The 25,736-nt window shown below is 41.3% G+C and overlaps 1 protein-coding gene across 2 annotated transcripts; it reads right to left on the bottom strand.

Moving 5' to 3' along the window:
- On the bottom strand, nt 1-25,721 carry synj1 (synaptojanin 1). Of its 2 annotated transcripts, XM_062433163.1 has the most exons (31): nt 25,466-25,721; nt 24,360-24,517; nt 23,981-24,067; nt 23,313-23,580; nt 22,862-23,087; nt 22,136-22,219; nt 19,593-19,654; nt 17,555-17,651; nt 16,660-16,835; nt 16,492-16,573; nt 16,206-16,358; nt 14,497-14,662; nt 13,517-13,708; nt 12,960-13,044; nt 12,467-12,607; nt 12,050-12,242; nt 11,814-11,972; nt 11,574-11,730; nt 11,248-11,374; nt 10,826-11,038; nt 10,674-10,752; nt 10,384-10,549; nt 10,064-10,246; nt 9,130-9,258; nt 8,899-8,937; nt 7,537-7,599; nt 6,691-6,729; nt 5,742-5,788; nt 5,455-5,632; nt 5,057-5,355; nt 1-3,863 (listed from the first exon to the last, which is right to left on the bottom strand). In XM_062433163.1, the coding sequence occupies exons 2-31, from the start codon at nt 24,481-24,483 to the stop codon at nt 2,835-2,837; spliced, it is 5,043 nt and encodes a 1,680-aa protein (XP_062289147.1). In that variant the 5' UTR covers nt 24,484-24,517; nt 25,466-25,721; the 3' UTR covers nt 1-2,834. The 2 variants fall into 2 exon arrangements, with proteins under 2 accessions (XP_062289147.1, XP_062289146.1); XM_062433162.1 differs by lacking the exons at nt 6,691-6,729; nt 7,537-7,599; nt 8,899-8,937.
- Between the last annotated feature and the right edge of the window lie 15 nt (nt 25,722-25,736).

The following is a 25,736-nucleotide window of genomic DNA, read 5'->3' on the forward strand; positions in this document are numbered from 1 at the left end:
TTCAGGTCAACTTACATTTATTTTTGCATACATACAACATAAACTGCTTCGTACATAAATGTGCAATCAGCTGTGCACTTAAAATATGGAACGTTGGATATTAACATGAATTGCCGCTTCATGTTTTCTCTTTAATACATACAGAATATGTTCAACGACACAGACTCTTATTTACTATGGATTATAGTCATTAAAAAGGGACACCAACCTCACAAAAGGAGCCACTTTGTTTCCTAAAAAAATTCTCATCTTGAACATGACATGACACAAAGCGCTGGCTAGTCACCTACTGGTAATGCAGATACAGCATCTAATGCACACATCTGGATAACACGATAAATGCATTTTAGAGATGACCACATGTAAGTAAAGGCAAACCTGATACACTTGCTTACATAGCTACTGCTTTCAGTGCAGTGAATGAAGATTATTTTTACTATTTTACACAGTGTTCAAACATAGCGCAGAAGCGTTATTTAGCTGGTACTTTCATGTGTCTGATGTTATATTCTCAGTAAACCATCCACAATGCTTGACATTTCATGCTGTTACATAGTTTCTGAAGGCTGAGGGGAAACAACATCTGATTAGCAAGGACCGTATTTGCAAAACTATTGCTTACCATGAGTGTCAACATCGATGCTGACCTTAAAAAAAACAACTAGATAGCAGTGAAAGAGTGAAGTAGGTAGTACAGGAAAAAATACTGACATCACATCTGACATCACCACACACACACACACCTCATGAATGGTTACAAAATCAGCGAGGCTCTGTAACAATTACTCTCAACTGGAGCAAACAGCTATGGAAGTTAGATATCACAGGTGGGTCTGTAAATGCTGATGTTTGACACCCAATACATGACAATTCAATCTGTGGGTGACGCAACAAATCGCACCGCTCCGTCTGGCATGTGGCCCACAGTGCGCCTGAGAGAGACACAACAAAAAGTCAGCTGGAAACGGTTATCTGGTGATGCATTTGGGGCCGAGCAGTACGGACGGTTTGTTCTATTTTTAGCAAAAGTGGTGAATAATCTTCCATTAGTGTTGCAAAATTCTCCCTCAGGTTGTGGTGGGTGCTTTGTGGGGGGGAAAAAAAGGATTTTGTCTTGTATTGTTAACATTTGTGATACCACTCCACAGCTTTAGGTGGGCTGGAGAGCAGAGACGCACAGCTACAGCCATGTGGGGGTGAATACAGTGGCTGTTAGTTCAAAACCTGTAAACAAATACTCTGTGTGTATGTAAAAGAGAAGACTACCTCAGGGAAAAGCTCGGGTAATTATCGCTCAATGGTATTCCACTGCCAACACACTCACATCCAAACACAAATACCTTGAAATACAACAACAGACAATTTATGCACCTCAAACACGACACATTACTTCTCACCACAGTATCAACGATAGATTATTTAGAGTAAAGTCCTCAGAAATTAAAAAGCATGACTTTTGCGATCAACAAAAGTTTAAGTAAAAAAAAAAAAGTGCCCTTTTATTATTATGCATGTCATGTGCTGGCTGACATGTCCACAGACCTAAATCACATCATCTTCATACTTGGAGAGTAACAGAAGTATACACACGCACACGCACGCACACACCACATTCTCTGAATTTACAATAGAATGGTTTGATGCTTTGGATAAATCAAGAAGGATCAAAACACTACAGAGGTGGAAAGACCGAAAAATATCCCTCTCATCTATTCAATCCGCAGGCTCTCAATTTACTCACCCTGCTATGATCAAAAATACAACCTACAGAGCACATACAGCATTTCAGTGCATATCAGTTACATTGTGCAAACCACTGATACGGTCATCACAAACACACATACGCACATTTAGCAAGTAGTTTCCATATTGAAAACATACATTTATACATAATTGCTATGTATAAGTTTTGATATAAAGCTACAAAATGTATTCAGCTAAGCGCAACAGCCAGTAGACAAGGAATGAGGACTGAGTAAAGAGAGAAAAAACTGTCTTACTATTACGTGGATGAGATGATATTATAGAGCATCAGTGCTGCGGCAGTAAACACATTGCCTGACTGAGACACTGACTCGTTGCTACTGTTGTTGTTGTTCACTCTGTGGCATCAGCAACGAGGCAATGACAAAACCCAGTGCAACATAAAGTACATTCATGATAAAAGCAAGCGCACATTTACTTTTAAATTTGCACCCCTCAGACACAAAAGAACAGAAACAAAGCTTGCTGGACACAACAGCAAATTTGGGGGCAAATGTAAAATCCACAGTGCATAGCCTTCTACTACATATAAACTGATAGATTACCCTCTACTCTGAGAATCCCGCTCTGATGTACAGATCAGTCAAAATGATGGATATGAACCGCAGTGTGTCAGTGAATGTAGCAGATGCGAAGGAAACACTGATTTTGGTGAAACCTTGCAGACGAATGCAGAGAGCTGCATGGCCGTACAGACGTGTTTTGATATTGCACAAGTGGTTACACACATGATTTGTGCGAATAGATATACTTTATATAACTATATACTGTAGACACAGGCACATGTTTGCTGCCATAAATAAAAATAAACATCAGAACGATTCATATTAAAATAAATGTTAATATCAGGGAACAAGCAAACATCGCCGTCGTAAAGTTAGAACACACTTTTAGGCTCATCCACTTCTCATGTTACTTCTCGAGATATAAATCCTTTTCCGGCTTTTCAGAAGGGGATTGGTCTATACTTCTTAAATACTGTCTCTTTTGTACATACGCACACACACATATACACATTTATCATAGATCTATACATATCTGGATAAACCCTTTACATATTGAAGGTGATTCTATCTTTCTGTTGACTCCCTGGGGAAGAAGCAGCCATCACTGGGTCCTTCTGGGAGCTTTGGGTTACTGGTTGCAGTTCTAGTCGGAATGGGAGGAGGGAGGGTTGGGAATACTGAAGGGGCTGAGGATAACCAGTCCGGCTCTGAGTCAAACCCAGAGCGGGAAGGCTGAGTCTGAGTTTGGGACACTAGGGAACTGGAGGAAAAGATGGGGGCTTGCAGTGTTTTGGTCGGAGGTGGAAAATCTGATGCGTCATCGAAAGTGACCCACTGCTTGGTTGGTTTCCCTCCTGTAGGAGGCGGCTGACGACGAGGCGCGAGGGCAGGCGGGATGGAAGAGGGCAGTGCCAGAGGCAAGGTGGGGACAGGGGCTTGGTCAGGGATGAGGGGCAGGAGAGGAGCAGGTGCAGGATTAAGAGTGGATGATGGTCCAAACAGGGACATGGTCCTTGGGAGCTGGGCTGTGGGTGCAGCTGCAGGGGCTGATGTTGGAGCGTGGGTGGGGATGAGTGGCTGAGTGAGAGCAGACACGGTCCCCTGAAGGTTAGGTTTCAGTGCCGGACCCTGGATGCTGAAGTCCGGTGTGACAGAGCGGCGCTGTTGATGCTGCTGCTGCACCACCGGGCCAGTGAAGGGGTTGGTGCTGCTGGGTCGGGCAGGAAGCGGGTCAATCGGGAAGGGGCTGGGTGAGGCACGCAGTGTCTCCTGTGAACGACTTCGAGACGGGACCGGAGGAGGCGGGAGCAGGCAGGAGGCGAATGGGGACGGAGTGGAGAGCGAGGAGGAGGACGAGGTCGAATCGAGTCCCTGCAGGTCTGAGCGAACGGAAGTCTGCAGGGAGAAGGATGAAGGGAGAGTGTTGGAGGAAGACGGAAGAACGGAGGGGGGAGTCCGGAGAGAGGACCCTCTGGTCAGGGACTGGGTGGTGTGCCAGGGAGATGATGTAGAGTAAAGGAAGTCGGATGTAAGGGTGTCGAAGGGGTCGGGCTTCCATTGTGCTTCTCCTTGTATACCATTCAGTCCATTCGTCTAAAGGAGAAAAAAAACAAAGAAAATGTCTTCAGTGGTTGCAACAAATGCTGCATCACTGGAGTGTTTCAGTAACTAATGGACCACAAGTTGTTGTTTTTTTAATCACGATGTCTGTTTTGTTTTGTTTTTTAGCTCAGAACTTACTTTAAAGATACCCTGTGGAGATCTCTAGTGTATATGCTGCATTATTGCATTATTATGCTGTTTATTGTCACCACCTTCGGGTTTTAGGGCTTGCATGCACTACATGCTTGCAGGAATGTGTATTGAGTCAACCATATGCACCCTGCTGATACCAAAAAAACAGAGGGTGTGGGTGAGGGGGCTTATCATGTTCAATAATGCCACTAGTAGTTGAAAACTCCACAGGGTAGCTTTAATCTGTCCGGTTTAAGAGATTTACAAATATGTATTGTGTTGAATTTAATACACTGATAACTGATGCACGTATCACAGTCCACATACAATCACTAACTGTAATAAAAATGAAAGAAATAATACCAATTAAACAAAATGTCAACTCAAATTATGAGGTCATTTCATATGAGCTCAATCTCAGCACCTGAGACACAGTGAGCAGATATGAAAGGACGAGTGAGGGGAAAATGGTTAACAATTAACGTCATATTTTTTTCCATGTCATTTATGGTTTGAAATGCTGACTGGCAAACAGAATTGATAACAAATAATGCCTCATTCTGTGAGCCTAACACAAAACAATGCATGGACTTGCAGTGGACTAAAAACAACCAGGTTGAAATAACTAAGGAGAGATGTAAAAGGAAGGAAAATCAAAGTATGAAATGAGAGAGGACGAGGAGGTTGTTACTGGGTGTAATGTGTGAGGGGTTCTAACAGTAGAGGACAGTTGGGCTATGGAGGATGAGACAAAAAAGTTGTTTGATATTAAGTACCTGTCACCCTGAGGGCTTCTCCAGCTTGTGAGAGAAAGACAAATTTATCAGAGACAGAAGCAGGAAGAATGAAACAAGCAACTAAGACAGAGGAGCAGAAAGAGGCTCTTTTCCAGTTGTCCTGTATTTTCCATTTAACTTTTTGTGTAATGAACAGAATTTGAGCAAGAACGTACAGAACATGACTTAACTGCTGTACATGTGAATAGAAAAATCTCAATAGATGTTCAGTTGCTGAAATGCCGATAATTCAATAAGAAGGAAGTTGACACAAACCTGAGTGGCTGGGGCTGCTGTCTCAGACTTGGCAGCATCAGGTGGCAAAGCATGAGAGGAGCGGGAACGTGGTGGGGGTTTGGGAGAGGCTAGACCCTGTGGAGGCCCAGCGGGGGCCGCAGCAGCAGTGGAGGCAGGAGGAGCTTGCTGTGGGTAGATTGGAGCTGGAAGTGTGGGTTGCATTGGTGCAGGGAGTTGGGACTGAACAGAAGGGGCAGCTTGTTGGGGCTGCGTGGGTGGCTGCATGGGTGATGGAACCTGTGGTCTCACTGCAGCGGGTGGCCCTGAGGGTGGAGGACCTGAGGGAGAAAACAGAGCACAAGGCTTAAATTCACTGCCCAATATTAATAAAATTATAGGGTCTATAATCCGGTATTACTGAAAACACATTTCCTCACCAAGAGGCAGGTCAGTTGGTTTGGTCACAGGTCGTGGTGCTCCTGGGTGGGTATCTGGAATGGGTCGAGGGGCCCCAGGATGCACCTCTTGGATGGGTCTGGGTGCTCCAGGGTGAGATGGAGGAAGTTGACGAGACTGAGGAGGAATACTGATCACCCCAGCTCTAGGAGGGATGTTCTGGAAGGTGAAGAGGGAACAGAAAATAATGAGAAATTAACAAGCTGGGTAAATAATAAGTTAAAAAAGGAGTTTTTAAACTTGCTCTTTTACTGAATTGTAAACTCACTGGTCTGGGAACACCTCCAGCTCCAGGAGCTCCTGCCTGACCTCGACCTGAAACACACACAAACCAGCTACAGTACATCTGGTAACAAAATGTTTTGTACAATTCTGAATTTATCACATAGGATGTGCCCTTTAAGAAGAGATGAAGCAGGGGTGTTCAGGAGGAAGGGAGGTCAAAGGGATGAAAAAAAATATACCTTTCACTGTGTTTAAAAACACCCAGGTACAATGCAAACGCATCCCAACCCTTAACAGAATGACTTCCTTATGGCTGACTTCATTATTAATGATGACTCAGTCATTCCAGAGCTGCAGGAATTGTGGAAGAGAGACAGGCCTTGTTCTGGTTGCCAACTGCTTACCACATTGCTCACACGCACCCGCACCCGCACCCCCCCCCCCCCCCCCCCCCCCCCCACACACACACACACACCTCTTCTTTCACTATTCTGTTTGCCAAACCTCTCTGTTCTCACGCGACTTAGATATCAGCTTCTGTCTAATACTTCACTGTGCAGTCACAAGTCACCAAAGGTGTAAACAAACACACACACACACACACACACACACACACACACACACACACACACACACACACACACACACACACACACACACACACACACACACACACACACACACACACACACACACACACACACGACAAGACAAGACAAGACAAGACAAGATCGATGTTCACCATACAAATGAGTCAGGTGACGAAAGGCCAAGTCATAAACCAAACCCTATCCTTCATCCTGGGACAGGCTTATTTTGTGTCACTAACACATAACACAGGATTATAGAAGACAGAGAGGGATAATCTCACCCCATATCACTCCCTGAAAGTACAAGGAGACTACACAAAAAGATGGGCTTTTATGCCACAACTAGAAACCTACATAACTCAGTAAAATAATTTGTGTTCATTGGCACACTGTGGCACTCACCTGCAGCGTCTGGACGAGGAAGAGCAGGGCTTTTTGGTCCTTTGCAGCACAAAGGAAACCAAAATACAGTACTGTTATACACGACATGCAATACCGTTCACAAGAGGCAGGTGCTCCCAATGACAACACATTACAAGAAGCACTAGGAGTAGCGTGTGGTGGCAATAATACAGCAGAGCTGTGAAGCCTTAGATGCTTTGATGCTGTGTACCTGCCTGAGGAGGATGTCTCTACTAATCGTAGTGGATTACTGAAGCTCAGCTGACCTTAAGATCAATTTAAGTCTTGACCAAAGGGATTTTACATTTAACACACATTATCTCCCCCTGATGCAACAAGAGTATAATAATAAAATGACTACTTTTTAGTCATAATGAGTCAGCACTGTGAGTGTGTGAAGTATCTTTGTTCTCATTTTGATTATCATGAGAATGAATGATTAAACTATCCTTTTTGTGATAAGCACACTGTCGTGAACAAATTGTGATATTTCAGACTCAATTGCAAACGTTTACAATAAAAAATATATAATTAAAGAAAATGTCTACCTTTTTGTTTTTTTTATTAAGCCCACTGGACACAAAGAAATGATGATGCACTCCACTTAAAAACACCATCTTAAATAGGGAAAATTCAACTTTTGGACTTTTCTATTCCCTGCTTATTTTGCATCTACAACAGGCTACCAAACACACCTCTCACACAAACACATTACACTAAGATAACCCACAACGATGCAGACTTTGTCAACAACAGTGAACCATCAATGTAAAAACAAAAACATCTGTGACATTGATGACAGGGTTTAAGTCTACGGGGATCAGATGACATTTAAAGAGAAACCACCTGGCCAGTACACTCCTTCACTGCCTCTCCTATCAAGCAGTGGGCTGGGACACACACCACAGTCTTCAAGTCAAAGAGGGAAAACAGTATTTTCAAAAATCAAGAACAGCAAGGGACATAACAAAACCATACCAGACAAAAAATGTCCAATCAGCTACTCACATGTCATTGAATAAATTCAAATAAGGAAAACTATGTCTAGTCTAGGTGAGTTAAAAAGACTTCTTACAGGACTCATAGAAATACTACAGAGGAGGGACAGTCGTGTGTATTACTGTAAGCCCAACTGACATTTTCTCAACAAGAACTTTATCCACTATAATTGCAAATTATGGGGAGTGATTTAGATGATGACAACAAAAAATCATTATTTTGAATCTGATGAAGTGATTGCACACCAACTCATAGCTCCCAATCCTCACCATATTCATCAACTTCATGTATTCTGAGATTGATGTTTGTAGACAGTTTTTGGCAACGTGGAACACTTTAACGAGTAGAAAAAGTATATTATAATCATCTGCAAAGTTTGTTCAATGCACAGTAACGAGGCCAAATCAAAAGCCTGCTGGGTTTGCTGGACCTCAATGAGAAATATAAAATGATATGTTGTGTGCTGGGTGTATGATGCTAAATCAAAGAGACAAGCAAAGAGAATGCCTGAAATACTCCAGTGAACTACCTGTCAAATGTCAAGTGCAAAGTCAGGTTTAACATGTTTAACACCTTTAAAACTGTTGTGCTTTACTAGGTAATTGATGTTTACTGTTTTGTGCTTTACAAGACATACCAACATTCACCTGTTTTCTCGCACGCACGCACATACACTCACATCCATACTCAGATGGCAGAGGCTGATGCCAACCCGCTCATCAGGAGCCATGTAGCACTTTTACAAGGTTTCGAATGCTCACTCACCCATTCACACACACTCACACACCCATTTTGGGGTTCAGTATCTTGCCCAAGGACTGGAGGACAACCTGCTCTATCTCCTGAGCCACATGTTTAAAAAAAAAAAAAAGATCATACATGATCTTACTTACCATTTATACTTCATACAGCCTTTGTAGCTCTGCACTCCCTACCCACCCACAAAGGCTGCTAAATCTAAAATTATGATCTGGCTATGTGTTTTCATTTTAGATCATAGTGGTTCCAACACTGATGATTTATGAACATTTCATTGGTTTAAAGCACACTGACTGGGCTGAAACAAGCACTGGATTGCCATACGCAAAAAACAGCAACAGTGCAACATGCCTCTCTGTGTGTAGTGTCAGATGGTAAATAGCAGCTACTATTTTAAATGCTTCAGGATTGTAAGCATGTAAGCACACAGTTCCACAGCAATTACTTTACCTCCAGAGTCCTTTCTAACTGGCAGGGGGCTCATGCCTCCTTCAGGAATGAGGTGAAGCAGTGGGATAAAGGTGGAAATGTTAACATCTGACTTAAGTATCTCATACCATGAAGAAACATGAAATATTCATGTTTCCAGTGCATGGCTTCATTTAGGTGAAATTTCTGTGATACAAATGTCAGAAAATGAGGCTTTAAGTATGTTCAAAAAGGTTAAGGAGAACGCTTTACCTGAAGGTGGTGGTGGACGTTGAGGGGGTGCTGGTCTGGCTGGGGGCGCGTTGGGACGAGGGGGAGGTGGGCGTTTGGGCTCCAGGGCTAGAGATGTAGGTGCACCAGGCTGGAAGTCAAAAGGAGGCCCTGGAGGACAGAAATTAAACAGGTGCAAATTCATAAAGGGAGTCATTTGACTGAGGAAATGCACTTCTGTACTTTTTTCCAGAAAGTGTGTGATTACACTGAGGACTTGCAGATATGAATCTTTGTATAGTTTAGCCAATGATTTATAGCATTTTATAATTTTAATCACAGAGGAGCTCACAAGGAGAGGAGAACTGGTTCTTTTCTTTCTCAAATCACACTGGTCAAATATAAATCAAACTCTGTGGCCCACTTCTGAGAATCAAACAGACAAACATCTCTTATCACTGCATCATCCTATGACTACACTGTGATTCCTAGACTCTATCACAGCTGTTGTTGTGCACTCCTATCATTCAGTGTTGACCAGAGAAACATAAACCTATTGCATTGTTTTAAAAGAAAACTAGTAGTTTAATGGTGACATTCACTCGTTTCATTTCAGGTCAGTGTGAAAGGTTGTATCAGTGGCTTGTACAGCTGTAACCAGGTGTTTTTTGATCATAAAAACATGAAAATGTTTGTAAAAGGCCACACACATGAAAATATTAAACTGGGAAAGGGGCACAAGATAACCTCTTAAAGATACACTACAAGCCTTCTAATACTAAACACAGACATCATCTCACATCATATTTTACCTGGAGTTTCGCTCCTGCATGGTGATGTACTTAAATCTGTTTCCATGCATTACAAACAGAACAAAATTACAGTTTATATCCCGGCAGGCAAAGACTGAAGCTAGGGCAAATGATTGGACTGTAGTTTATACAACCTGCATCCAGTATGTCATGTGTGTATTTACCTTGTGACGGTCGGGAGGGTTGGGCCGAGCGGCTGGGCCTGCTGGGGGCTGTGGGTTCTCCGTGTGTAGGGGAGGGACAAGGGCTACTGCGGGGAGAGGGAAGAGGGGAGGATCCAGGGCCGGAGCCTGCTCCAGGCTGCAGGTGCTGAGGAAGGATCTCCTCCACCTCCTCATCCACATCACCTAATACAGACAAGAGGGCAGGAATACATCACTTTGAAACTGGAAATCCCAACAGACTTCCATGTATTGGAATTAGAACTCATAGTATCCACATTTTTGAGGATTAAGATTGGGATTTATTGGCCATCCATCCTCACCTTCCATATCATAATCATCGTCGCCCATGTCTGTGTCCTCTGCAAGCAGGGTGGAGCTGGCCGAGGTGGGAATGCTTCCACAGATCCTATCCACACTCATCTCCTCCTCCAGACTCTTAATCCAGCCGGGACTCTTTAGACGGATGTCAATCACCTTACCAAGGACCTACAACGTAACCAAGAGACAGAGCGAAGAGAGGAGTGGGGAAATGTTTCATTATATTAAGATTTATGTGAACATTTTAATACTGTAGCTGAGAAGTAATTTATACAAATAAGTGATGACTTACAGTGGAAGCGCTGAGAGACAGAGCAGCCAGAGCAGAGTAACCCTCCAGAAAGGTCACCCACATCTTCTCCTCAACAAACCTGAATAAACAAGCACATTGTAGTTCCAGTGTAACGTCTGAAGGTCAAGCATTACTGTCTGTGTTCGGCTCACCTGATGAGGATGACTTCGCCAAAATGAGAAAACTTGTCCAGCAGCTCATCGATGAGTGCATCGTCAAAATAGTCGTCGGGACCGGAGGAGCACAGCGACACCAGGATAGTACCATCCGGAGGCCCCTGTAGGGCGATGACATCTTTGTAGACCTGGTGCCGAGCCTCCGGGTCGACCTCCAGGATGTCCACGTCCATTACTGCCACCACAGGCCTGGAGACAGACAGGAGAGAATGGTGAGTGGAGACCTTAATGGCGGTGATGTTTGATTAAAGGGAAACACCCAACGTAACAGATGTATTGTCTATGTGATCAGTCAGTTTCACTTGACAAATTTTGGGTCCAATCATTAGATGTGAGAGGGTGTGGTTCAATTTAAATATTCATTCATTCTACATTTACAGATATATCTTTTTAGTTACCTGTGGTCTGAGGTCTTGAGCTCAGCCCTGCCGTAGTACTTCAGAGTCCCAGGGCTCCAGGGGTTGTCTGGATCATCCTCACTCTCCCCAGATGTAGAAGCTGCTCCGACTACATTCATCTCCTCAGCTGCAAAACATGAACAAAAGCAAATATGTACAGAGGCACTCAAACAGATTAAGTGTTAAGTGTGTGTATAGTTTTTTTTATTCAATCATATAAAAGTGTAGGATGAAAAAAGACAAGCAGGACAGCTGGAAGCCTGAAACACATTTCATCAGCTATTGTCTTCAGTCAAGAGGTCTGAGATTTAGATTGTTAATCTCACCTGTTTGCTCAAAATTCCACTTTCTTCTCTTCCACAGTATGCGGTCAGTCCAGGCTGGTGTGCGGCACTTCTCGCTGGTGTCGTAATCCTCTGAGAAGAGGTCATACTTATAGGTCGGAGCAAAATCCAACTTCCCCTCGATAAATCCACGGAATACCTATTGATGACATTTTTCTTTTAAAACCCAGACTTAATGTTTTGGTACACTGACAGGTTAATTACTACTGCTGTAGGTCATACCAAACCAGCATTCTTCTGATCGAACAACTGGTCCCCAGCTGTCAAGGCGTCCCAGTTCTGTTGTTTGATTAGCTCTTTTACTTCCTCATTAGGCAGGCTGATTCGATAGTTGAAGTCTCCACACCAGAACACGTAATCATGTGAGTACAGCAGACGACCCTGGGGGACAAAACAGATGCCGTTATGCTTACGTCATGGAAAAATCCGTTTTGATTTGTTAATGTCACTGTTATTACCATAGGGAAGGTGAGTCTGCGTGTGATCTCGTTGTAGTCGTCGTTCCTCTCCTTGACCTGTGATTGGCCGGCAGCGAAGTGAGAGCAGACGAAGCAGATGCTGGTGGTGTGGAACAGCAGGCGGATGGCCACACCTCCTTTATTGCCTGTAGCTCCGCCCATTCCAGTTTTTACTGTATCTACAGCAACATCCCTAGAAAACATAGTGAATAATAGGAGTTACCACAATTTCACTGATACAAAAAATAAATAAATTTAAAACTATTAAATGTGTATTGTTAACACACTATGGAATAGATAAAGTAAGCCTACATATACTTCTGGGTAAGGCCACTGTGATGTGCAGTGATCCCCTGTATACCTGTGATTTACAGTATAATGATACAAGTGTCTAATGAGAATGTAAACAGTTCATACCTGATGAAGGGTGCGTGCTGTGGACGGATGAAAACGAACAGACAAACCCCCACCAGCTGCTCTGAAGCAAGTAGCACATACTTGTGGTCCCGCGAGAGGTTTTTTTGTAGCTCAGCTGCCCACAGTTTTTGGTTAGTGGTGCTGAGAGAACAAAAAAAAGAAAATGCAGAAAAAAATAAAGTGAGTCAGACTGAATTTTAGTCACGTTAAAGAAATCCTCTTTATTCTACAATAATAACGTCTAATCTGGGTGAGTCATGTTAGCCTTTTCTGATCAGGCCAAAGAAGTCCAGCTCCTGTTCTTTACAAATCTTATCTCAACAGAAAATTCATGGTCACCTTTGAAACCAACTCTTGTTTTGCAGTTGGAGTACAGATAGTTAATACCATATATACTACGTATGCCATATGTGAAATTCCTTTGGTATTGAATTAACTCTTGTGGTTGACAAAGACAGGTTTGTTATCTCAGGCTGCAATCTTGCACACATACCTGGCGCTGACAATGTTTCCAGCGTTCAATTCAACCATTTCTTCAAAGCCAATGGCGAAGATATCTATGGGGTTGGCTTTGCTGTCTGTAGTGAAGAGAAACATTACACAAAGTTCAAATGAAGTGTCTGATTGAAAATGAATACAAATTTTACATTGTATAATTTTGTGAGTGGTAAAGTGATTTAATTAAAAAAATAACCAGGTTTTGTTTTGGCTAATAAATTATAGGTTAGGATACTATGCTAAGAACTATTACTCCTAACCTATTTGAAAAAATTATGACAGTAAAAGCCAGTTATAAAATACCTGAATGTGCTATGTAAATTATTGCTTGAGTATCTACCTCCCTGGATTTAAGCCAAACAGTCCTTGAGACGTAGTTATGAAAAGAGACATGTTTATAAGTGTTTATATCCTTTTCCTGTCTATATATTCCCAGATTCAAACTACCAAATTTAAACAAATGAAAAGTTTAATCTACTAAATAACAGCAGCCCTCTGCAGCATCATTTCTAAAGATGACATTTACCACAAGATAAATAAACACAAACACACCTTGGAACTCAGGATGCCCCGCCTTCTTTGGAGCATCCAATAGCCAATCGTTGAGTGTCTGGTTGCGGAAGGCGATGCTGCGAAACTGTTTACCCCCGTTGACGTTCCAGGTGCCGACACACACCCGGATCTGTTTGGGTCGCGTGTATTTATGGAAGTTCTGACACATTCCCAGCAATACTCTAGGGGAGGCTGTGGAGGGAAGGGGATTAGGATTAGATTATTGTTTATATGTGTGTGTGTTTGTGGGAGGGGCAGCATTTACGGAAACCAAATGGGGAGGAATCGAATAAAAACCAACAAAAGCAATGAAGGGAACGTCTAAACACAACAGCGGAAGATCACAACAATGTTCCAAAGGATGGGGCATGGGAGGAAGGATGTAAATCAGAACTCTTGCTGAAATACAGATAAAATTAAAATAATCAACCTTGGCAATGGTTGATTTCTGTCCGCTCAGATTTCATTGCAAAATTCATTCAACATCTTCTTTCTTTCTTATTGCAAAAGCCAGATGATATGCAGCAGACAGAGGCTTAAACCACTGCCAACATTGAATTATCAAAAAGGAATGAACAAGGATGAATAGCAAACACATATGGTAGGACAACTATATGACAGCGGTTTGAAAAGATCCATCCACTGGGGGCAGTTTTTCAGTTACTATACCTGATTGTAAGACGGGCTCAGTGACTAACATTGTGAGCAAGAGCAGTGGGGAGAGAAGGGAGAGAAGGGCGGGTTAACCAATGTTTTTAAGAGATAATGCTAGTAGAGCAGTTCTTCATGATAAATATAACTGGGACAGAGAAGCTGACACATGGAGATTACACCTCACACTTTAGGCGGAGTAGAGTAGGCTAACAGGTAGCAGGTCAGAATTAGTTGACGTATTCATTGGCACAACATATAAGTAATAAGCTGCATTTGTCACAGTATTTATAAACATACATCATATTGCCCATGTTGTAAGTAATTACCGTAAAGACTGGAAGTAGTGAGCAAGGCCCGAGCTTTGTCTGCCAGATCACTGTTGAGTGTGGAGCCCAGCCTCAGGATGTCAATGGCCTCTTGCTTCGAACTGTCGAAGAAGTTGTTCTGGATGGTCCTTGTCACAGAACGAGCTCCATCTTTTAACTTCCCCGCCTAAAAAAAATATATATGCACACAAAATTAAAGAGAAAATCAACTTAATTATTACCTATATACTGAGAGTGAGAGGCATCTTTACTTTTCACTCCACCCATGTAAGAGAGAAAGAGAAAAGGATAAACACTTCAGAGAAATCCTAATAATGTACTTTTTTTTTTTTTACTGACTGTGTGGAATCAAAGCTGATTTTGGTGCTATGTGATTTGGTTTGATTCATAAACATATGGTGATATTTTTGGTTTGATTCTTCTCACGTCATCAAATCAAGACAGCGGATTCAGATTTCTGCAACATTTCGTATAAGGGCGTGTTGTTGTAGAAAATAAAATATTCACTCAACAAATTGGCAATGAATTTTTTTTTTTTTTTGGTACTCCAGTTTGTTTTCCATTAAGCAAGATTTCTGTACACCAGTAGAGAGATCTCCTTGGAGCTTTCAAGAGTTCTCAGGTTGAGACAGTATATATCACCCGAATTCCTCAGGAGAAATAAAATCACGTTTTATTCAAAAAGGAGGTCCCTCCTGCCCCATCCTGCATCATCAACATCATCATCATTTGACCCACAGACACTGAAATCAGTAATACACCAGAAATAGACCCACAACTCAAAAATGACATCGACTGGCTTCTTAACTTACCACACAGGTACAGAGGTCCAGAGGATAGCAGAGAGAGATAGCACACAAGAGTTAAGAAACTGAAGCACACAGTTATACACACAGAGTCAACTCAGTCAAATGTTCATGCAGAACTCTAATGCATAATGCATAACTAGCCATCATTTTTTTGTGCCATTTATGGTTTAATACCAACACCAACTATTACACAATGGTGGTGTTTGTACAATTTCTGTTTCCCCTTTGATGACTTGTTCATCTAATAGGCTGCAGTGAGTAAACTTGATCTGAGATGAACTGGTCACAAGTGAAATGACAGTACATAGTGAGTGTCAATAGTAGAGAGCCTCTGTGAACCTCTCTCAAGATGTTCCAATGAAAATAATAAGAATACAATGTCTTATTCAAGGGGGAAATACTTAAAAAATATTAAATTATTTTTCTTTTTCTAGAAATCTTGACTTAGCTAAAACTTTATTTTCTTTTTAGTTGTAATAGTATTTATCACTTTCAAATGTTTATTAAGACTGTCTATTTCAGAGGTTAATTAAATGTCCACATTATATAAAAATAATTTAATATTTAAGTAATAAATCAGCATATCACAAATATAACCCAAAATACTAAAATATGAATACGTTTGCTGACTTTGCTTCAATTAAATGTTTATCAGTCACTTTTTCACAAGTTCAGCTAGTAGCAACACTAACAAGAACATTGTTATAACAGGCAGAGATATACCATACCTCCTAAATAACCTTCGAAGCAGTGTTCTGGTGCTGAAATTCAAAAAATCTGACCAAATCATAGAAGTTCTGCATTAAATGCAGCTCTGATAAGCTGTTGTGCATCCAATTGTGTATCTATTGTTAAACTATAAATTACTGTGAGGTTTTGTGTCTGGTCAGTTTTTTGTACCTTTGCCTTCCCGTCCAGGGCGCCGGTGCCGGCGTAGATCTTACTGACGGAGTCTCCGTTGACAGACCACATGGTCCTAAAAACCTCCTGGAATCTGGCCACCAGCTGCGGTTTCTCTGTCAGACCCATTTCCTCCAGCTGCTTTGGCAGCATCTAAGGAAAGGAGGAGGAGGAGGAAGAGGAGGAGGAGGAGGGGGTTAGACTAAAAACATCACCAGTGAAGATAACAGACTTTAATAGGACAAGAGAAAATGCTTCAGTGTACTGCACACTGTCCAACTCCTACCTCAAGGGCAAAGAAAGCCTGGACACTGTTGGTCCTGTCCAAACAGTCCAGGCAGTTGGTTCTGATGGTCCCGCCCTGAGTCCTAAAAAGACATTAAAATGTTAAGAGGCAGTAACAAAAATGACTTTTAATAGTCCTTATTTCTACATGTTTGTATTTATTTCTCACCTTGCAATGCCTGTCTCTCCTGAGTAGTAGAAGAACCCGCAATCTTCTAAGAATTTGCTGACGTGGGGTTTAAGGATACTGTGGAGTTTGTCTGCTTTCCCCCCCTTCACATTTTGATGGTAGTCGAAGTTAACCATTTTCACTGCTGCTGCATGCTCAGATGCCTTCAAGTGACTCTGAAAGTGAGGGAGAGAGGAAGAGGACTTACTTCCCTGAAACTGAAATTAAATACGAAGATGTTGGGCATACAAGGTGCGTGACTGCACCTATGAAGCATCATTAGTTTAATTAATGCGAAAAACTATGACTCAAATTTTAAGGAGATCTTTATTAAAACAAATACAATAAAAGAACTAAAACTCACTTTTGGATGAATACATAATGTTGAATGTTTTGCAAATTATAAATTGAACAAAATGGAAACAAAGAGCTCAATTTGTCACCTGAAAGAATTTCCAGCTGTGGCTAACCAGGAAATGTCTTCTTAAATATTATTCAACACAATACAGTTAAGTTGATTGACAGTAAGTTTCTTCTGTGGTTCTGTGACAGCTACAAGACCACTGAAGATGATGAGGTCTGATGTGACCTGACAAGTGGTCAAGTTACAGTAGTTGGGGTATGCAAATGCAGAGAGTGAGTATGAAAAAAGATAGTGTTTTCGATAGCGTTCAGTCCCACACTGGAAAATACTGTAGGACAAAGGTGTGCTCTGTCTCTCCAGAGAAAACATCCTCATTGCTGTCTGTGTGTGGGTTTGCACACAGAATAAATGGAGCAGCTGTGTTGACATAGACTTGCAGGTCTTTTTTTTACTGTCTGGTTAGAAGCATCAGATAAATAATGAGGATCCTTACATGTCAGTGTTAGAAGGGCAGAGAACTGTTCCTCTCACCTGAAAGGCTTTGCTGAGCATGTGTTCCCCTTCCTTACTCCCAAGCAGGTTGATGATCACTTGTTTGCCGTACAAACTCCGCAGAGCAGCGAAGTGTCTGGAAAACACATCCACATTCACATAAAGCATTGCATATGTCTAAAAGGACATCACAGACTAGTAGTGCAACAGCATTTATTATATCATATAGAAGTCTTCCACAGGACTATTAGACTACGTCTATTAGACATGCGTCATGTTTTTTTCTAACTCTCACTATGCGTGTGTGTGGTAAAGAAATGCAAATCATTTGGGATGTAAAACTGAAAAAAGTGGCATTCAACTGTGGATTAATCCTTCACCTTTTAAATTCAAATATGTGAATGTGAAATATTTGTGTGTAATGGATTCAAAAGCTGTACATGTCCTACAGCTTATTTCTATTTCAGTGAATCTTTCTTCAGCTGTTACACTTGCACCTAAATAGCTATGGGAATACTTTAAGTAAACAATGAGGATTGATACTTGGTACAATTGGTTTACTTTACTGCAGATATGGATGGAAAGGCAGCATCGCTCAGTGGAGAGAAAACCAGACCAGATCTGTACTCAGCTACTGTTACTGTGTTTATAAAATGGTGGTCTTGTTGGTCTTGTGCTATCTGAGGAATTTAAACAGACATGATCGGTTGCTACTGCAGAAAACTGACCAAATATTACAAAGTGAGTCATACATCCTGATATCTGAACAGATACAGAGAAAGAGTAGTAGCATTGCCAACTACTTAGTGTGAAAAAATGACGAATGTATCAAGTCTGTTGTGCTTGTCTTGACATGTTCAAGATACTAATAAACAAAGGGAAACTTTACATGAATACTGAGCTCAGCGCAATCGAGTCCATCTTCTAAAGTACAGGGTGTACAAAAATGTAAAAACCACTGGTGGTCTTTATAGCCCTCCTGTAACATGCTGCCTTGAACTGAGGGAGCAGCACAGCATCTCTAACATCGATATAGTGGCTACAAAACGTTGATAAGGCTTGAGCCAGACATGTTACTATCAAGGTGTGGCACAGTGATTAGGGTGATCATCTTTCCTCCAGCAGGTCTGGGTTTAGGCCTCAGTGACCATCCATCTGGATTAAGTGTCCCTGAGCTAAACACAGTATCACTACCACCTGAAGGGTTCCACTTTGTTGCTGACTTTGCATCTGTAATGTGCCACTTATTTGGATGAAATCTTCACAGCCTTAATGTTTATGTAATTTGTTTATATACATATAAATCATTTTTTGGTATCACACTGATAGCACAGTGAGCACTTAATTTACACTCGTACTTGCAAACACTGTAAAAAAAAAAAAAAAAAAGAAACTGTAAAAAAAATAAAAACTCTAGGCAAACATTGAGATCAGTTAGATCAGTTAGATCAGTTAGTAGATAAAATTAGGATCATGATAACACTTTCAGAGGCACGTCTTCATCAACGGCCAAATGTTCTCCATACTTTACTGCCAGTTACATGAGTCATAAAAGACCTTATTCATAAATGCAGCATTATTTCCAACTTTAGAGTAGAATTTGGAAGAATAAAACAACACACAATTGGTATGTAATAGCCATAAATGAAAGCCATCAATTTCAATACTTTCTATTATTTAATTAATTGCAAAACTTTAACACACACAGAAAAACTTACTTAGGAAATGTTTTCAATATTAAAAGTAATGAGCAAAAAGTCAAGGATTGACTGTAGATGCAAAAAGACTGTCAGCAATAAATATAATATACATGATTATTGAGGTCGACAGGTAATTCAGGGTTACTAATGTGTCCTTTCTGTTCCTTACAACAGACCTGCCTCTGAGGACACACTTCAATTAACATCTTCTCCTTCAAGACTCTGGAAAGCTTCTCTCCATTTTGGTTCAGACAGTAACTACAGGAAACATACTATTATGGACTCTCCTCTGAGGAGTGGTAATCTCTTGGGAGGCCAGATAAAGCAGCTGGAATCTGCTACACACACACGCACACAAAAAATAACATTTTAATTACCTTTCAAACGCTGGCGCATTCGCCTCAAATCCCCTTGAGAGTTTGACACGATGAGAGCCAACCTGCAGGGCAGACACAACCAGAAACGACAAAAGAGACACGAGTCACAGTGTCCTTCTTTGAAAAAAGATTATAAACACACACATGCTGCAGATGGCCAGACAACCTGGTGGTGAAAAATGGATTTAGGATAGAATATTGGACACTTGAACGGTGAGACCTTTGCAATGGCGAAAAAAGATGGCATAGGATAAGGGCAACACAGGGGCAGCTTGGGAAGATCATACACTACAGAGACAGAGACTGAGCAGCAGAGAAGTCTTCTTATCTATCTCTACAAAACCTTTGTTGTTACATTGATAAAATCTTTCTTTCTTTTCCTCAATGTCTTACTACTTCTGCTCGACTCTTTCAATTTGAGAGCACTATATACGGGCTGAATCACCAAAAACGCACAAGATAAGTACAGACCACTCATGACCACACCTTGGCAGGCTTTAGAGGGACACTAACTCAGTGAAACCTACTCACTCTGCTGCACTGCAGGTCTCTACTTGTCCCATACTTATTTCTGCCTGTGGACACAAATGTTTCCTATGTTCATTTATCTCATTTTGCTTTTCAAATCTATTCTCTTCAGATCTCTAATGGCCTTTCATCAGCTAAAAAACAATACCGTCACCCTCCCTTCTGCCCCGTGCTGTACTGGCCATTCATTTTCGGGACAGGCCCGTGTTTGGCAGGACTAGACATTTTGCTCCATGCTGCTGCCATTTTGTCCTCTCTCTACTGTTGAGCAGATCTGTGCTATGCATATTTAATAACTTCCTGACAGGGCATTTGACAGGACTCAGGTTACATCTGCACACCTTATAACCAAAACCTTCTCACATTTTACTCCAACTGAACAGGTAACAGAAAACGGAGCATCTAGAGTTTCATTGCTCAAAAGATACTCCAATGTCAATTGAATTTACTACTACAAGCATTTTATGTCCACAATGTATTTCATGCCACTTAATAGTTACTATTGTTATTTCACTTCTAGTCGCATGATTTCCTCAACTATTTGATTTGAATGTAACTGCGTGCCAAATATTCTTTTTTAAATAAACAAAGCAAAGCTAAAGGTTTTCTAGTGCTTGTTAAAGGTTGAAGTCTATCTGTGGATATCCTTATGACACCTGAGATGTGACCTATTTTGTAGTAATGACTAATAGCTCATTCCCATAAAACACTCATAAAACGCCCATAAAAATCGATTGTCTTGGAGCAAAACAACAACTGACTGTCTGCTAATCTAAAAAGGGGGCAGTGCTTCAAGATACTTTTTTTAATGGTACTGCACTATCATTATAATTTACATCTATTTCTAATCAACCCCATGACTACACTGACTTGTCTTCTTCTAGACAAAACTGAAAACTATACATCCTGCTCACAGAATGAGATAGATAGTATGGAGAGGAGAAAGTAAGCCTACACAGCCACCATTGGTGGAGGGGACTAGGAGCTAAAACACTTTAAAAGCAGGAGGACTAAAGTTCTGTCTGAAAACAACCCCAAGCCCACTACATTGTGTTTTAACTAAACTGTAGATCTTGTAGACTGAATAGGTGGCTAATATGGTCTTGGCTTCCCTTAGACCTCTAACACATTTAATAGCTCAGTCTTCCACATTATCAATTGACACCTATTCAGTTGCCTGGAGAACATCAGCAGACAAACTGAAAGGGAAGTGGTTGAGGGATGTTTTCAGACCAGGCTCTCACCTGACCAAAGATGTCTGGGAGCTGAGGAAAACAGAAAAATGCCCTTTACCAACCACTACATCTATCATTAACCTTCCCCACATCTGATCTTATCCACCAGTCTGTGCAATGTCAGGACAAGGGCAGATAAATCCCAATGACATTGTTTATAATAAGTTGATGTGGTGATCCTTGACCCTGCTTTAGATCTTCAGGATCATACTTCATGGACAGGTAGTGTACCCGGGTAGGGACCTGGACTATTTATGTTGGGAGAACCTTTGTTTTCACCCCTGGCCTTAAGCATTGCACAGAGAAACCTGCAGAACAAAAGCACTCGCACCAGGAGAACACCACCCACCCCACACAAAAAAAGAAGATTATACCAGATGGGGGTTCTCATCCAATCCATTAGGGTGCCGCCTCTCATTCAGGTTCAACAAAACACCCTTAATGGACTTTTTCTGAACACAGCATGAACAACATGTGTTAAAACTAGGATGAATGTATCTTGTGTAAGTGCAAGGAGATGTTTAATTCCCCTTACACTGTCTGAACAGACACAAATACCAAATACAAATATATTTTAGTGAAAGTGTTTCTTGTTTTGCTCCATGTAGGCTTCCTCTGACACTCTGCAATCGATAGAGACTCAGTGAGCCTCATCTACAGCTGCAGAATTTGCAAAATGGTCAGGACTTGTACACAAACATGAAGGCCATTTTACGATTTTCATATAATCACATTCACAATTCAAGGCTGGCTATATGGAATAGATCTAGTTTCCATTACCTGGATTCCTGGCTGTTCCCAGAAAAGAGGAATTGACCCACGGATCTGTATGAAGGATGATACTCTGTCATCCAGGAAAATAACCTGTTTAAAAAAAAGAGGAAAGTTAATTTACAGTGTGACAAAATACTTCCTATAAAAACATTGATATTAATCAAAGCTAGCAACACAAACAACCAAAAACAATAGGAGAAGAAAAAGAACAAAAGTGCAAAGTAGTTAACTCTTTCTAAACAAATAAAACCACAGGGAACCAACAGAAAAAATTACTTCCTGTTAAATAAATATTGGGCTACAAAAAACATCAGCGTGTGTATGATCTCTTTGTCTGGACAGAAGGGAAATGGAAAGGAGAAATCATAACAACAGACAGTGAGTTATGTGTAGAAGGTCTACATTTTTCTTTGTAATGTGCGTATATAGTGACAGCACAAAATGTTGAAGCAATACTGTTTCACTGCAAGGCTGCACCAGGTTTGATCCTGAATAGTCAATAGATAACCAGTGTTTAAATAGACTGTATTAACCAGAAAGTGTTTGTCACTGCCCCCTGCTCTGTGTCCTGTTTGCCTAGCTCTGACTGGTACCTGATGACACCACAGCCATGCAGACCATGCACATTAACTGATGCTACTACTGCATCGGACTGGTTTAATGTCAGCTTTAATCATGGCACCTCTCAAACGAGAAGAGAGATTCAATAAAAGTATCATAGATCTGAGTTACCTGTTCAGTCTCCACAAAGTTGGCCACCTGTCCATCATCATTTGTTCCCCGGACGTTGAATCGTGTGCCAGCTCGCTCAGAGCTGAGGCGGGAAAAGGTGCAGGCCTTGGCCTGTTTGTGTCCTGCATAAATGGTCCTGATCTCCACACCTCCACACATCAGCCTCAATAGCCAGTCATCACAGTTCACACCATAGTGTTTCAGGTGCAGGTGAAGAGATTGGTTCCTGTTGATTCATAAAAATACAGACAAAACTGTAAACACACAAACAACTCCAGTGTGAACTGTACATTTTCACATCTTAGAATTTTCACACATCCAGAATAAAAAAAAACAATTTCACAACAAATGTGAGACTGCAGATATCAACTACTTCAGAGATTTTCACAGTCAAATGTCTGTCTACTAGTCTCCATATAAACCTGAAACAGCTATCATTTCATGCTCCTACCAAAAGAAGCGGTTATCTGTAGTGTCTTCTAAGATCCTGCGATGTGCGTTGAGGCTCAGATCCATGCTGATTCCAGTGGCAGACCACGCGAAGTAGAAGTGTCCCGAGTTCAGGACCTTTCGCACCTCAGAAATCCGGTCTTCATCTCCCGGATCATTCTTTAGTGATATAAAATCTGTCTGTGTGACCCTGAAAACCTCAGAGTCCTGCACCTTCCCCACAGAGCTGCATCCTGTCACAACTACAAGACTGTGGAGCATGGAATCACCTGCAGAGGAAAAAGTGGTGTATTGTGAAAAAGAAAGACATGTGAGAATGAATTCAATATATTCATGGTGGATTGTAAGGAAAAAAGATGGAAGAAAGCAGTATGTTAATAGATGCATTCAGATGAGATGCAAAGCAACAGACTGGAAAACAGGCTAATTAAAATTAGGTCCTAGTCCTTTATAGAAAACCACCAGGGCCATCTCTAAGACTGAGCTTTAATCTTTTACACAGGTTTTCCTTGTTGTGATAACAAGAGCCTTCAAGGTCAAGTAGAGGACAGAAGAAAGCAGCTTACAAGTAAGCAGCAACAAACCAGGGCAACTTCAGTCACACATGAACCTGGAGGTCAGAACCAGGACTGGACCTAGCAAATTTCTGCAACAACATCTGTAGCTTACCCAGGTTTAGGCGGAGGACGCCCAGGATTCCATAGGCATCAACGATCTTGCTGTATGTGTTTTTGATGGCCTCTTTCTCTGCTGCCGCTAGAACACAAACAAAAGCAACACCAACATGAGAAAAATATCAGTCATGGTTTCCCCCAAACCCTAAGTTGAATGCAGCCTGTGTTTTAATCACAGCATAGAATCACTTCCATCCCTTTACAGGGAATAATATATATCTTGTAGCATCCATATTTGTGGTGAGAGTATACAAAGTATTTAAACGATATCTTATAACAATGTTACAAATTTAATTTGACACTTTTTTATCCAAAGCAACTTACACATGAGAGTTAACACTCTCATCACAGTGCAATTAAATATGATGCCTTACACAGGACTGCGACAGCCCCCGACTCGAACATGAGGCATTCATCCTTGGTCCTTGTCTCCACTATGACACTGTAGGGGGGTGGGTCCAACTTGTGGTAAATGCGATAACCTTTGCTGAAAGCCATTGTTCATCCAAGATACAGTCACCTATGTTATGATCTGGAAACAAACAACAATGAATGACAGCAGATTAGACAAGAGACTTTCCCATCCAGACACATCTGTAATTTGACAGCTACTGCAGAGTAAAATGCTCTGCTGGTATGGATTATTATGGAGAAGTGAGCTATAATCAAATCATATAACGGTTGCTTTTGGGATGTTTTGCATAGCTAACGATGTGACTGAACAAAAACATCAAGACGTTACACAAACAAGATATGAATAATTGTTCTCCACTCTGCCGATGGCACAGTGTAATTTTGGATGTGGGGATTTCTACAGAATGTATTGCTGATTCAGGACATCAGTGATATTATTAGGCAATAACGTTGCAGAGATTGACGAGAAAACTTTCATTGCGAAATCGTAAACCTGACTTTCTAGCAATTAGGACACAGGCTCACAGATATGACAAGCTAATTGTAATTTAAACTGATTAACGCAGATATCTGGAGATTATGCGGCAGCAGCAGCAGCACTGTGAACGATAACGTTAGGCCGGGGACTGAAACATCATCCATCCTGACACGGATAGTCACGACTTTGCAAAGCAACTGCAGCAGGAAAAAAGGGCTAACGCTAACGTCAACCCAACCAGTTAGCTTCAACGCTAGATATTATATGATGAGCCAACACCTTGGAGAACGACAGACATAAAATGACTAAGTTTAAAACAGCTCGTTCTCTTTCACCTAACGCTAGCTTGCAACGTTAGCTAGCTAGATTAATCACTGGGATAGCTTTGCATCGCTAGCTTACGATATTTTGGTGGCGATGCTACCTGCACGTCCGGGATGTTAAACTGTCATCTACTAAGACAAACATTTGAACAAGTTGGTGATACTTGATATATAAACAAGTAAGTGAATTTGAAATTCCAGCTTCGTCTGACAATTGGGAGGTTGATTTAAATCAAAGGAAGAAGGGCTAGAGTTTGCGCCTTACCGTCTACCCCCGCCGGGTTGTTACTCCGCTGTCACAACAAAATCTTTCCCGTTGTAGGTGACAGAATGGTACAGTCCGACGCAAGGCACGTCACGTCACCGTAGTGAAAAGGTAGACGTCTATGGTTTTAATATCGACATTTCGCAAATTTCACAAACAAATGTTTCACATGTATAATTCAAATACCCGTTAATGTACAATTAAGATTTTGCGAAATGATAAAAACGCGGAAAGTCACAAAATGTTCTCGTCTAGCTTTACTCATGATTGA

This window comes from Scomber scombrus, chromosome 14 (assembly GCF_963691925.1).
Source record: "Scomber scombrus chromosome 14, fScoSco1.1, whole genome shotgun sequence".
NCBI lineage: Eukaryota > Metazoa > Chordata > Actinopteri > Scombriformes > Scombridae > Scomber > Scomber scombrus.